Source organism: Solanum tuberosum, unplaced genomic scaffold, assembly GCF_000226075.1.
Source record: "Solanum tuberosum cultivar DM 1-3 516 R44 unplaced genomic scaffold, SolTub_3.0 scf00116, whole genome shotgun sequence".
Lineage (NCBI taxonomy): Eukaryota > Viridiplantae > Streptophyta > Magnoliopsida > Solanales > Solanaceae > Solanum > Solanum tuberosum.
Window position 1 is genome coordinate 446,840 of NW_006239040.1, and position 13,625 is coordinate 460,464.

General features: G+C 32.1%; 1 protein-coding gene and 1 pseudogene across 1 annotated transcript; both read left to right on the forward strand.

The window, feature by feature from the left end:
- LOC102597641 (2-alkenal reductase (NADP(+)-dependent)-like) overlaps nucleotides 1-7,517 on the forward strand; it is a 26,447-nt pseudogene extending 18,930 nt beyond the window's left edge.
- Nucleotides 7,518-8,359: 842 nt separating this feature from the next.
- Nucleotides 8,360-12,676, forward strand: LOC102606316 (2-alkenal reductase (NADP(+)-dependent)-like). The gene is made up of 5 exons (XM_006350070.2): nucleotides 8,360-8,587; nucleotides 11,005-11,124; nucleotides 11,217-11,318; nucleotides 11,437-11,519; nucleotides 12,126-12,676. The coding sequence occupies exons 1-5, from the start codon at nucleotides 8,360-8,362 to the stop codon at nucleotides 12,502-12,504; spliced, it is 912 nt and encodes a 303-aa protein (XP_006350132.1). The 3' UTR covers nucleotides 12,505-12,676.
- Nucleotides 12,677-13,625: the final 949 nt, after the last annotated feature.

Below are 13,625 nucleotides of genomic sequence, written 5' to 3' on the forward strand. Positions count from 1 at the left end.
TTGTCCTAAAGTATGAACCCCCTTGGCGAAAATTCTGGCTCCGCCACTGGTCCAAGATTGTTAGAATAAATAAATATATATATATATAAATCAGTTTTTATTTTGTACCTAAGAATTATATGAAGGGATAGAGTTTAGAGTTTTAAATTTCAGTTATGTGCTTTTGCGGTCTATTTTTGCTGTTAGTTTTATTATTATTTTGTACCAATAATAAAATATAATTTTTAATATTGCTTTAATTAGTTGATATTTTATTATAATTTATTATTTATATGTATAGTTAATTATTATTTTTTTAAAAGTAAAATAAAAATAAGAAAATAACTCACCCCACTTCCCATACCCCACAAATCCCATATACTCACCCCTATGCTACCACATCCCCACGAAACTATCAACAACACAAACAGTCACCCCTATACCCACACACGAACAAAAAAAAAAAAGGATTGAGTTGTTGTTTTTGACGGCTTCAAGTTCACGGATTCAAAAGTCTGCTATATTAATATTTTTGGAAAATCAGTAGACTGTTAGGCGTTGTTTTTCGTGGTTTAATCTTCATAAGAGATAACATTTATTTCTTCTTGGTATAATTTAATGTCACGATTGTTCAAGATTTGATTCCAATGTTATAAAGTTATTCAAATTTTATGTGTGTTTAGCTTTGCCAATATACTATTGAAATACATGAAAATATTTGTATTGTTGTATTTGGATTAAATATGATATAACGTATATCGCTTCTTGCTCACTAAGGAATCAATATTTTTCTTAATTCGCTCTATTCTATCAAGCCGAAACGTGATTCATGGGTTGCTGATAATTAATTTGATCAATTCACATAGTTTTGAGTTATTCGTTGATAGTGCAATTTAAAAATTATTTTTTTTAGTAAAAAAAATGCATTTTTATACGATTTAATCGTTATCATCCGAAGTGTTTTAGATTATTGGTATTTTATAGGTCATAGATCTAATGCCAGTTTCAAATGTTGTGTGAATATAAATGTTTGGTTTTTTTTTATTAAAAAAAAGGCTCTTTTATGAGTCTATTAATTCAGGATACTAGCTTTTGGGGTGATCACTTGCAAATAATCACGCCACTTCATTTTTTAAGCGTAAATATTTGTTAAATTAGATATAGCCACATATGTCATTAATTATTAGTTAAAGTGTGCCTTTAGTGTATTTGTTTATTTAGTTATGCTTTATTGTAAATAATTAATTATATTAAAAAAATATAGACTAATAACATTCTGTTTTGCTAGAAACTGTAAGTACTATCATGTTAATAAGACAATGTAATTAATTGAATTTAATATTTCGTGGGCAGGTGATAAGTTAAATGTAGAAAAGTTTGGTCACTTTAACATTTTACTATTTATTTTTAGATTGCTTTAATATAATCATAGGTATATATTAGGCTTTATTATACATTAGATGAGTAACAATAATAATTAAATTTCATCTCAATTAAGAATGTGGTTCCATATGAGATACTTAAGAAATTCAAGGATGCGGTTACGCACCTTTGCCAAATTCAAGGATGCGGTAACACACATTGGCCAAATTATTTTAATAATTAATTTTGTTAATTCAAACCAAGAGGTGTAAATTGGGAGTATTAGGTGTGATGAACTCGAGAGGGGAAGACAGTTATGTCTCCAAATGTCAATATCGGTAATGCAGTTATGCATCCGGTTTAAGACTAATAAAAATTCAACAATTAAAAAATAAGCAAACCATGACATATAGACACAAATTATCCAAAAACATATCAAGATAAGTATAAGTCAATAAAAGCGACCGTGCTAGAACCACGGGACTCGAGAGATGCCTAATACCTTTCCCTCGGTCAACATAATTCCTTACCCAAATTTTTGGTTCGCAGATCAAACAAAGAGTCATTTCCTTTTGATTAGGCATTAAACAAAATGTGACTTGAAACACCATAACTCAATTTCAAGTAGCGACTCTGAAAAAAATAAAAAAATAAAAAAAATAATTCCTTAATCAATACGGTCACTTAAATTGGAAAAACCCTTTTCGCCGTGCGAAAAAAGGGGTGTGACATCTCTGGCGGCTCCGCTGGAGATACTAACCAAAATTTGAGGTTTTTTTTGTTGACTTTTATTTTATCTTATTTTATTTTTTTTGGATATATTGTGTGTTATTGCCTAGTATGATACTTGTTGCTCTTTTATCGCTTTTTATATTGTTGAACTATAAATTGTCTTTCTTGGCGCAACCATCTAAGTTGGCAGGGTTTAATGACATGTGTTGAAGTCGTAATATTTTCCATTTTCGTTACTCAGGTATGACAAAATTCATAAAGGTAGCACAAGTGAAGATGAAACTGTATCACCATTAAGAAATGGAAGATCCAGACCATGGTCCTTGAAGTTTTACATATGACATTCTAACTACGTTGCGCTCTGATGGCGTTTTGTATTTGCAACGAAAGGAAGGGGACGAAAAAATGCGTAGATTTTCTAGCAAATGAAGGTTAAGTCGTATATATGAAGAAGATTTGTTAATCAAGGAAGATGAGGATGTTGAGTTTTTTCATCTAGTAAACTTTAAGACATGTTGCTTATAGAAGGGAAATTTATTACTCTCTATGTGCTAAAAAAATAATGATATATATTTTTATACTTAGTAGAAATTTAACTTTAAAACTTCTCATTTTACCCCTAAAGTTAGTTCGAGATTTCCAAATTTCGAGTTCGATAGTTAAAAATAGATTCAATTCAGTAATACCGTACTGAAGTTGTAGGATTTGAAAATGAATGATCACAAATCTTTCTACTTTTTGTTTGTTAAAATAATGTCCTTTTCTGACTAAGTTAAAGATAAAGAGAAATTGGTCTCTTCTTTTGTTTAGATGATAATGTTAGTGGACCTAGCTTGAAATGTGAGACAAAATTATATGAATTGAAGTTTGATTTCGATATGTAATCTGACTGATTTGATGTTATTTTTATTCTTTATTTGATTTCAAGTATGCATAAAAAACAAATGTAACGTATATTTACATCCACACAAATATCTACACATATTTTTAGTTTAAGATTACAAAATTTTAAAGGTCGCTATACTTTCATAAATTAATATCCCATGAAACTAAGATACACAAACTAAAACTAGCGGAGTAACTTAGTACTAATTCGATTTGCTTCATACATTGTTTTAGTACTAGACATATAAGCTAGTGCTAACACAGACTCAATAACATAGATAGAATTTGGAAAGACAAATGATTATTAACATGATTATTATTAATTTACGAGACTTTTACGATGATTTTTTTCTATTCTAATTTATGTAATACAAATTAATTTTCGTGTGTATTAGCCCAAGAATCTGGCGCCTCAGAGCACCAAAAAACATTTTCTGAAATTTTTTTATGAGGACCTCTGTAATGAGTTGGGAACCACCACTTATACTCACACTATTTCTTAACGCTTATTTCCGCATTTACTGACCCTTTTTTAGGAATTACGTAATTTTTTTCAATTTTTGGGTGTATTAGCCTATGGATCTGGCACATTGGAGCACCCAAATTTTTTTCTGAAAAAAACTTTATGAGGAATTTTGTAATGAGTTGGAGATCACCATGTATACTCACACCATTTTTAACGACTATTTCTGCATTTATAGATTCTTTTTTAGAAATTACGCAAATTTCTCGATTGTTCGTGTATATTAGCCCATGAATCTCGCGACTCGGAGCACCCAAAATTGTTTTCTGAAAAAATTCTATGAGAACCTCTGTAGTGAGTAAGGGAACCACCACATATACTCACACCATTTTTAATGATATTTTCGCATTTACAAGCCCTTTTTTATGAATTATGCAAATTCCTTGATTTTTCGTGTGTATTAGCCTTTGAATCTGGCGCCTCAGAGCACCCGAAAAAAAATTCTAAAAAAACTTTATGAGGACTTCCAAAATGAGTTAGGGAACCAGCATGTATACTCATACCATTTTTTAACGCCTATTTTTGCACTTACCGACCCTTTTTTTTTTTATAGGAATTATGCAAATTATTCGATTTTTCATGTGTATTAACCCATGAATATATTGGTGATATGGCTTTCGGACGAAATTTTTGCAAAACTCTTTATGGAACCCTTCAAAGGGAGTTGGGGGAGCAGTACGTACAATCTTACCATTTTTAGAGTGATTTATGGCCATTAAGGAGTCAATTTTTATTAGTTAGGCGATTTTCTCAATTTTTCATGTGTGTTAGCCGATTAATATTTTGGTGATATGACATATAGATGAATATATTACGAAACCTTTATGGAATTCTCTGTAGGGAGTTGGGGAAGCATTACGTACAGTCTCACCATTTTTAGAGTGAACTTTGGGCATTTAGAGGCCAATTTATAGTAATTATGTGATTTTCTCTATTTTCTGTGTGTGTTATCCCATGAATAATTTGGTGATATGATTCCGAACGAATTTTTTTCGAACCTTTATGGTACCCTCCGCAGGGAGTTGGTGGGGCAGTACGTACAGTCTCACCATTTTAGAGTGATATGGCGGAGAAATAACTCCTAATAACCCAAAATATATCTGAAAAATGCCGAGGAGACGTATTGCTTTCCCAACTTCCTACAGAGAGTTACGTAATAAATTTGCACAAAAATCGACCATCAATCACAGCACCAAAATATTCATGGGCTAACTGTGCCAACACAAACCCAATAGCATAGATGGAATTTGGAATGATAATTATGTGCCAACACAAACACCCATTTTTACCACAACTTTTCATTCACATTAAAGCTAGAAATGGCAGAAGAAATGATGAACAACAAACAGATCATTCTAAAACATTATGTGGAAGGTTATCCTAAGGAATCTGATATGGAATTTAAGAATAACAACATTAAATTGAATGTTCAAGAAGGTTCTAATGTTGTTGTTTTGAAGAATCTTTACTTGTTTTGTGACCCTTACATGCGAACCGTATGAGCAAACTTGAGGGTAGCTATATTCAATCTTTCACTCCTGGTTATGTAAGTATTTCAACAATTTACTACCACACATATGATTATTTAGTTGATATATATTATACGTTCAAATTTCGAGGGTCAAAAAATATATTTAATGTATGTTTATAAGTAGGTGTTTGAATTAACTTATTTTAAACAGTTTTTGGCTTTTAATCTTCTTTTTAATTTTTTTGAAGGTGTTCGATAAGGCTGAAAAAAAAATACAAAAGTAAGTTAAAAGTTAAAAGTCTGAGTATTCTCAACTCATGATCTCTTTTAAGTTTTTGCTTATAAGTTACTTAAAACAAAGTCAATCTAAACAACCCTTGATCGTGAATCTGGGAAGGGTGGTGAGTATTAGCTTAATTTCTATAGTAGAAAGATTATTTTCAAAAGACTTTCAAAATCAAGTTTAAATTTTGAGAGTTGAACTTGTTAATTTTGATCTGGATTTGGATATAAAATCTTTAAATAGTGTAGACCTTGATTGTTTCAATTTAACATTATTGGTGTGTTCAGTATATATACTTTTCAAGAAAATATATAAGTGATTTTCTTACTTATTTTTTTGTCCGTAGCCTATTACAGGATACGGAGTGTCTAAAGTTTTGAAATCTGGTGATTCAAATTTTCAAGAAGGTGACTTAGTTTGGGGAATGACTGGATGGGAGGAATATAGTATTGTAACAACTACTCAAAGTATGTTTAAAATTGATCATGACAAGGATGTGCCTCTTTCCTATTATACAGGAATCCTTGGTGAGTGTTTTCGACTGGGTTAAAGTATTACATAATTAGTTGGGGTCTCTACTTATATGGATTTGAAAAAATTAATTTTCGGGGTTGAGTTAGACCAAGCGTCATAACTTTACATGATATATATCTATATATGAACCCTATTTGGGATCTTGGTCCACACTCTCCAGTTGGGCTTGGACTTGAAGGGAGTGCTAGAGTCCCACAATGGTACTACAACAAAAACAGCTTTTAGCGGCAATAAATAGACACATTAATAAAGAGTGCTAAAGTCTTTCCCGGCATTAGTTAAATGTCATTAGATTAAATGTCACTAAAGGCTTTAGGGGGATATACAAAGAGTGCTAATTGCCGCTAAAAATACATATTTAGTGGCAATTGAGCTATTACCGTTAATTAATTGCCACTAAAGATCGTTTTTGATGTAGTATGGTTGGTTGGGGAATAGATTGATAATCGGCTTATATGGACTCGGACAATAATCTTCTGCTCTTGCAGGGATGCCTGGGGTGACAGCTTATGCTGGTTTTTATGAGGTTTGCTCCCCTAAGAAGGGAGAAACTGTGTTGTTGTTGGTAGTGCTGGAAATAATTAAACAAAAGGTAAGTACTTAAACATTTCATTCCTTGAATTTTATTAGAGGCTTATAAGTTATCTTACTTATCTTAATCATTGTTAAATAATCTAGCTATCTCATCTATTCATTATTATTATTAAAGGTTGATATGTTGAAGACCAAGTTTGGTTTTTGATGAAGCTTTTAACTATAAAGAGGAGCAGAATTTAGATGCAGCTTTGAAGAGGTAAGTAATCTTATAAATTCCCACAAGAAAACACTAACTAATATGAAAAAAAAATAGTTTCCAGGGTGAAGGTGTTGGGGACTTTTTTTTTTTGCTTCTTTTATTTTAAGCCATCATTTTAACGGTGTGGGGGGTTAGGCTTGACCCCTACTATGTCTACAACATCCAAAAAGTTACAAAAGCAGAGGGGACATGGACCTAACCTCTGATAGAGAACAACGAGGATAAACTAAACAATCTACGGTAAGACTAAGATGACATAGACTTTCATACTATAAGCAAAATACATTGGTTCAACTAACAAAAAAAATTACATTTGTTGTATCTTCTCCTTATGCTAAAGTTGCCACTTATCTAGTAGAAATAGTCCCTTCACCTCAGAAGAATTGTGTGTGGTGGATTGAACATTAAGGGCATATATGAAAAGATAGCTAATATAACGCTAAAGGTATATATGAACTGATTGTATAACGGAAAGCAATACTAGACCTTTAATTTTCGATAATATAGGAGTAAATATGACTTTTTTTCGTATTGGTTTATTCTATTAGGTACTTCCCTGATGGAATTGATATATACTTTGAGAATGTTGGAGGTAAAATGCTTGATGCAGTTCTTGTGAATATGAAACTTCATGGTCGTATTGCTGTGTGTGGAATGATTTCACAATACAACCTTGACAAGACTGAAGGAGTGCACAACTTGTTTTGCCTCATCGCGAAACGAATCCGTATGGAAGGATTTTTTGTTTTTGATTACTATCATCTTTATCATAAATATCTTGAAATGATCATTCCACAAATAAAGTCTGGTAACATTGTGTATGTGGAAGACATAGCTGAAGGTTTTGAAAGTGCTCCTAGTGCTCTAGTTGGTCTCTTCTCTGGTCTCAATGTTGGAAAGCAAGTTGTGATGATTTCATGTGAATGAATGGATTTGGATCTTTTCCATTTTCTCTCAAGTTTTTACTTGAAAGGAAAGATATTGTGTCATGGTTAAATACTTAAATACGCAAACATTTCTCATGTATTTACTAATTCTCTGTATGGTTTGAAATATTTAGTCATTAATTGATAATTTCATACTAGATTTCAAGTCAGTTGTACCTAAGTACATGTATTTTTGCTACTAGATACATTCTGAAATGCAGATACATAGGAAGAGAGGGAGTGAGAGAGGAGAAGGAGAGATGAGAGAGGCGAGAGGCAAGCAAAAGAGTTAGTGTATCCCAGATATATGCAAATTACACTAGATAATCTGAGATATCATATACAATTCATAAACATTCTGAAATACAGATACATAAGGAGAGAGGCGAGCGAGAGAGGGAGAGAGGCGAGCAATATAAGAGATATGAGTGAGAGATTCAGTGTTTCCAGATACATATAAATTATGCTTGAATACAGTATATCAGAAATAAATTGGACCTAATTTTAATTAATATATCCAAGATACATATATTTGGATGTGTCGCATACATGCGTTTGGGAACTGACACAAATAATACTTTCAAAGAGGCACATAATTAGACTCTAAACTAAAGAAATTCTTATTATTTGCCCTTGAACTTATTTAGGCAAATAAAAGGTCGGAAGAGATTTAAGATTGCGAGATTAATAATAATTTATAAAATTAAATATATAATATAGTATTAATTATCTAAATCATAAAAAAGATTTATTTTGATTAACTAAATCTTAGTCATTAAATTTTACTTATATCAATTTAGGGGGGGGAAATGAAGAGGAGTCGGATCCAGATATATTCTTCAACAACTCTTGATTTACAAAGTGAGAAATGGCAGAGGAAGTGATGAACAACAAACAGATCATTCTAAAACATTATGTGGAAGGTTACCCTAAGGAATCTGATATGGAATTTAAGAATAATAACATTAAATTGAATGTTCAAGAAGGTACTAATGTTGTTGTTTTGAAGAATCTTTACTTGTCTTGTGACCCTTACATGCGTTCACGCATGAGCAAACTTGAGGGTTGCTATGTTCAATCCTTCACTCCTGGCTCAGTAAGTCGTTCACTTATTTTATTGAGTCGCCCTTATAAATAACGATGTTGGATTTATCGATGTAAATTTTATGTTTCCTTCGCCATGTTATGATTGTGGATTATTTTTCCTTAATTAACATACAAGCATTTCTAGTTATTGTTGAAACAATTTACAAGTGAGTTTAAATTTCCCATGCAATTGTGTAGACCTTGGATGTTTTTTATTTAACATTATATAGGGGTTTTGGTAATGATGAGTATATTTTTTTAGAAAATGAATGAGTTTCATATATATTTTCTTATATTTAATATGCGCAAGTAAAAAATATTTGTGTATAATCTAGATAAATACTATGTCAAGTAGGCGTGTGCAGGGGCGGAGCCACGTAGGCTCCAGGGTGTCCAATTGGACACCCTTCGTACGAAAAATTATACTACATATACATGTAAATTTTTGACTTTATATTGGTATATATAGAATTTGGACCCCCTGAAATAACAAAGTGATGCGCAGTGGAGTTGGCAATAGCCTGTGCAATCCTACTCTTTGTCTTGGTTCGAATCCCCGCAGGGATTTTTTCTTTTTCTGTAATTATTTTTACTTCTTAAATTCAATCAAGTAAATAAACATGCGTAATTTAAACATAAAAGTTCAGTAGCTTGGTGGTTAATAGTATCATGAAGGTCTCCAAGACCCAAGTTCGAATCCCTCCTCTACTAACTATTTTTTTTCAATTAAAATTGAATCATTTCCCTAAATTTTAGTACCTTTTCCTTGTAGAATAAGATTTCCTTAAATTTAATACTTTTTCTTGTGGATTTTTTTCAATTAAAATTGAATTATTTACTTAAATTTTAATACATTTTCCTTGTAGAATAAGATTTCCTTAAATTTAATACTTTTTCTTGTGGATTTTTTTCAATTAAAATTGAATTATTTCCTTAAATTTTAATACATTTTCCTTATGGAATAAGATTTCCTTAAATTTTAATACTTTTCCCTTATGGAATAAGGTTTTCTTTCTCTATAAATAGGAGACTCATTTACCCAAATATCACAATATTATTAAGAATAGAATCTCAATAATTCTCTCTTTGTTTTTTCTTCTCGTTCTCTTATTTTATAACAAAAACAAAAAACTTAATATTTTAGTTTCAAGTTTCAATAGACATGAAGAATTATTATAATAGAGTACCAAAAAAAAGTTCGATATGGAATTTAAGAATAACAACATTAAATTGAAACAATTTACAAGTGAGTTTAAATTTACCATGTAATTGTGTAGACCTTGGATGTTTTCTATTTTAACATTATATATCTAGGGGGTGTTTGGTAATGATGAGTATATTTTCTTAGAAAATGAATGAGTTTCATATATATTTTCTTATATTTAATACGCGTAAGTAAAAAATATTTGTGTATAATCTAGAATACTATGTCAGGTAGGCGTGTGGGATATATACTGTTTCCCGATGGGGATGAGAGTGTAGATAAAGTGTGTTAGAGAATGGGGAGGACACAACTGAAGTGGAATTTCATTTGTGAAACTTATTTTCCTACTTCCAGGCAGGGGCGGAGCCAACCTTCTGTTAGGGGTTCATCTGAACCCCCTTTGACAAAAACATTACTATTTATACATGATTAAAATTATTTTTTATGTATATATAATAGATGTCGAACCCCCTTCAGTTAGTTCGTGTGTTTATTTCTTCAGCTATTGAACCCCCTTATTAAAAATCCTAGGTCCGCCACTGCTTCCGGGATAACTTTTACTATACGAACATGAAAAAATTATTGGCCATACGAGTTTGATATAGCCCATTTGATACCTTCGTATCCGAGTTCTCAAAATCTCACTTCAAAGGTGTTGAGTTGGAATCCCATTCTAACTAACGATTCTTGTGGTTCCAGAGGATCCAACTACAGGAGAACCCAGGAACTCGAAGGGCTCCCCCCCCCCCCCACCTGTTCCGCCCAACTCTTTGGTCTTAAGAACGCTGGCTTATTGAACAGGGTTCTATGGTCGGTCCGTGACCCCCGGATGCCAAAGTCATCCTTGGGTGATCTCTTAGTTCCTACGGGGTGGAGATGCTGGGGTTGGTCCAAGGATTTTCCTTCCTTTTCTTTTGCCGCATTTCTCTCAAAGGGTTGAAGGGAGATAGTGCATCAAGTTGTTTGCAAGGGCCAACTTGATCCTATTCCCCAGGGATCTCCGATTAGGGAACCCTGGGAGAGAAAAATGTTTCCACTGCGCACCCTATTTCATTTTTCATTTCTTGTTCAAGAACTCTTAGATGTTAGAAACATTGAGGTTAAGTGAACTTCATTCTCCCAACTGAATGTTTATTCCTTATGTATATATGATATGAATGGATTAACAATTTGTCCTATGATAATGTTTCTCATAAGTACTTTTCTTTTCTGTTATATTATAGCCTATCACAGGATGTGGAGTGGCTAAAGTTTTGAAGTCTGGTGATTCAAATTTTCAAGAAGGGGTAGTGGTGATTTTGGTGGTGGAGAAGATAGGTATGTTCCATTTGAGGTGGAGAATGGTTCATCGAGTCATCGAGGATCTATCAATGATGATATTGAATGTGGTGATAGTGATGATGATGATGATGATGATAATCGCTCAGCTTTCTAGGATTACCATGACTCACCACAGCTAGTTTCAAAGAATGGTGTTGGACAATTTGCAAAGATGTTAGGTTGTTGTGTTGTTGGTAGTGCTGGAAATAAACAAAAGGTAAGTACTTAAGCATTTCATTCTTGAATTTTATTAGTGGCTTATAAGTTATCTTACTTATCTTAATTAATCATTGTTAAATAATCTAGCTATCTCATTTATTCATTATTAATTAAAGGTTGATATGTTGAAGACCAAGTTTGGTTTTGATGAAGCTTTTAACTATAAAGAGGAACATGATTTAGATGCAACTTTGAAGAGGTATGTAATCTTATAAATTCCCACAAGAAAACACTAACTAAAATGGAAAAAAAATAGTTTCCAGGGTGAAGGTGGTTGGGGACTTTTTAATTTTTTTTTTTTAACCCATCACCTTAACGGTGTGTGTGTGTGTGGGGGGGGGGGGCTTGACCCCTACCATGTCTATAACATCCAAAAAGTTACAAAAGCAGAGGGAGACATGGACCTAACCTCTTGATAGTGAACAACGAGGATAACCTAAGATGACATAGACTTTCATACTATAAGCAAAATACGTTGGTTCAACTAACAAAAAAAATTACATTTGTTGTATCTTCTCCTTATTCTAAAGTTTCCACTTATCAAGTAGAAATAGTCCCTTTCACCTTAGAATTAGAATTGTGTGTGGTGGATTGACATTTCATTTTGGTTAAAATGAATGGGATTAATGATAAATGAAGATTTGAACCACTTCTGTAACATTAAGGGCATATATGAAAAGATAGCTAATATAACGCTAAAGGTATATATGAACTTATTGTATAACGGAAAAGCAATACTAGACCTTTAATTTTCGATAATATAGGGGTAAATATGACCTTTTTTCGTATTGGTTTATTCTATTAGGTACTTCCCTGATGGAATTGACATATACTTTGAGAATGTTGGAGGTAAAATGCTTGATGCAGTTCTTGTGAATATGAAACTTCATGGTCGTATTGCTGTGTGTGGAATGATTTCACAATACAACCTTGACAAGACTGAAGGAGTGCACAACTTGTTTTGCCTCATCGCGAAACGAATCCGTATGGAAGGATTTCTTGTTTTTGATTACTATCATCTTTATCCTAAGTATTTGGAAATGATCATTCCACAAATAAAGGCTGGTAATATTGTGTATGTGGAAGACATAGCTGAAGGTTTTGAAAATGCTCCTAGTGCTCTAGTTGGTCTCTTCTCTGGTCTCAATGTTGGAAAGCAAGTTGTGATGATTTCATGTGAATGAATGGATTTGGATCCTTTCCATTTTCTCTCAAGTTTTTACTTGAAAGGAAAGCTATTGTGTCATGGTTTAAATACTTAAATACACAAACATTTCTATCATGTATTTACTAATTCTCTGTATGGTTTGAAATAATAAGTCATTAATTGATAGTTTCATACTAGATTTCAAGTCAGATATACCAAGGTACATGTATTTTTGCTACTAGATACATTCTGAAATGCAGATACATAGGAAGAGAGCGAGTGAGAGAGGAGAAGGAGAGATGAGAGAGGCGAGAGGCAAGCGAAAGAGTTAGTGTATCCCAGATATATGCAAATTACACTAGATACATGTATCTGAGACTAGATACATGTATTTGAGATATCATATACAATTCATAAACATTCTGAAACAAAGATACATAAGGAGAGAGGTGAGCGAGAGAGGCGAGCAAGATAAGAGATATGAGTGAGAGAGTCAGTGTTTCCAGATACATATGAATTACCCTTGAATACAGTATATCAGAAATAAATTGGACCTAATTTTAATTCATATATCCAAGATACATATATTTGGATGTGTCGCATACATGTGTTTGGGAACGGAAATCTGACACAAACATTAATTTCAAAGATGCACATAATTAGACTCTAAACTAAAGAAATTCTTATTGTTTTCCCTTGAACTTATTTAGGCAAATAAAAGGTCGAAAGAGATTTAAGATTGCGAGATTAATAATAATTTATAAAATTAAATATATTATGTAGTATTAATTATCTAAATCATAAAAAAGATTTATTTTGATTAACTAAATCTTAGTAATTAAATTTTATTTATATCAATTTAGGAAAAATAAAATGAAGAGGAGCCGGATCCAGATATATCCTTGGACAACTCTTGATTCACATAAATTGAAGTGAGAAATGGTAGAGGAAGTGATGAACAACAAACAGATCATTCTAAAACATTATGTGGAAGGTTATCCTAAGGAATCTGATATGGAATTTAAGAATAACAACATTAAATTGAAACAATTTACAAGTGAGTTTAAATTTCCCATGTAATTGTGTAGACCTTGGATGTTTTTTTATTTAACATTATATAGGGGTGTTTGGTAATGATGAGTATATTTTCTTAGAAAA

Bases quoted from the DNA above. Each gene is read 5' to 3' on its own strand.
- LOC102606316 (XM_006350070.2), top strand. From the start codon at position 8,360: ATGGCAGAGGAAGTGATGAACAACAAACAGATCATTCTAAAACATTAT. The intron at 11,319-11,436 runs GTAAGTACTTAA...TATTAATTAAAG, and splicing joins GTGCTGGAAATAAACAAAAG to GTTGATATGTTGAAGACCAA. The intron at 11,520-12,125 runs GTATGTAATCTT...TTATTCTATTAG, and splicing joins TTAGATGCAACTTTGAAGAG to GTACTTCCCTGATGGAATTG.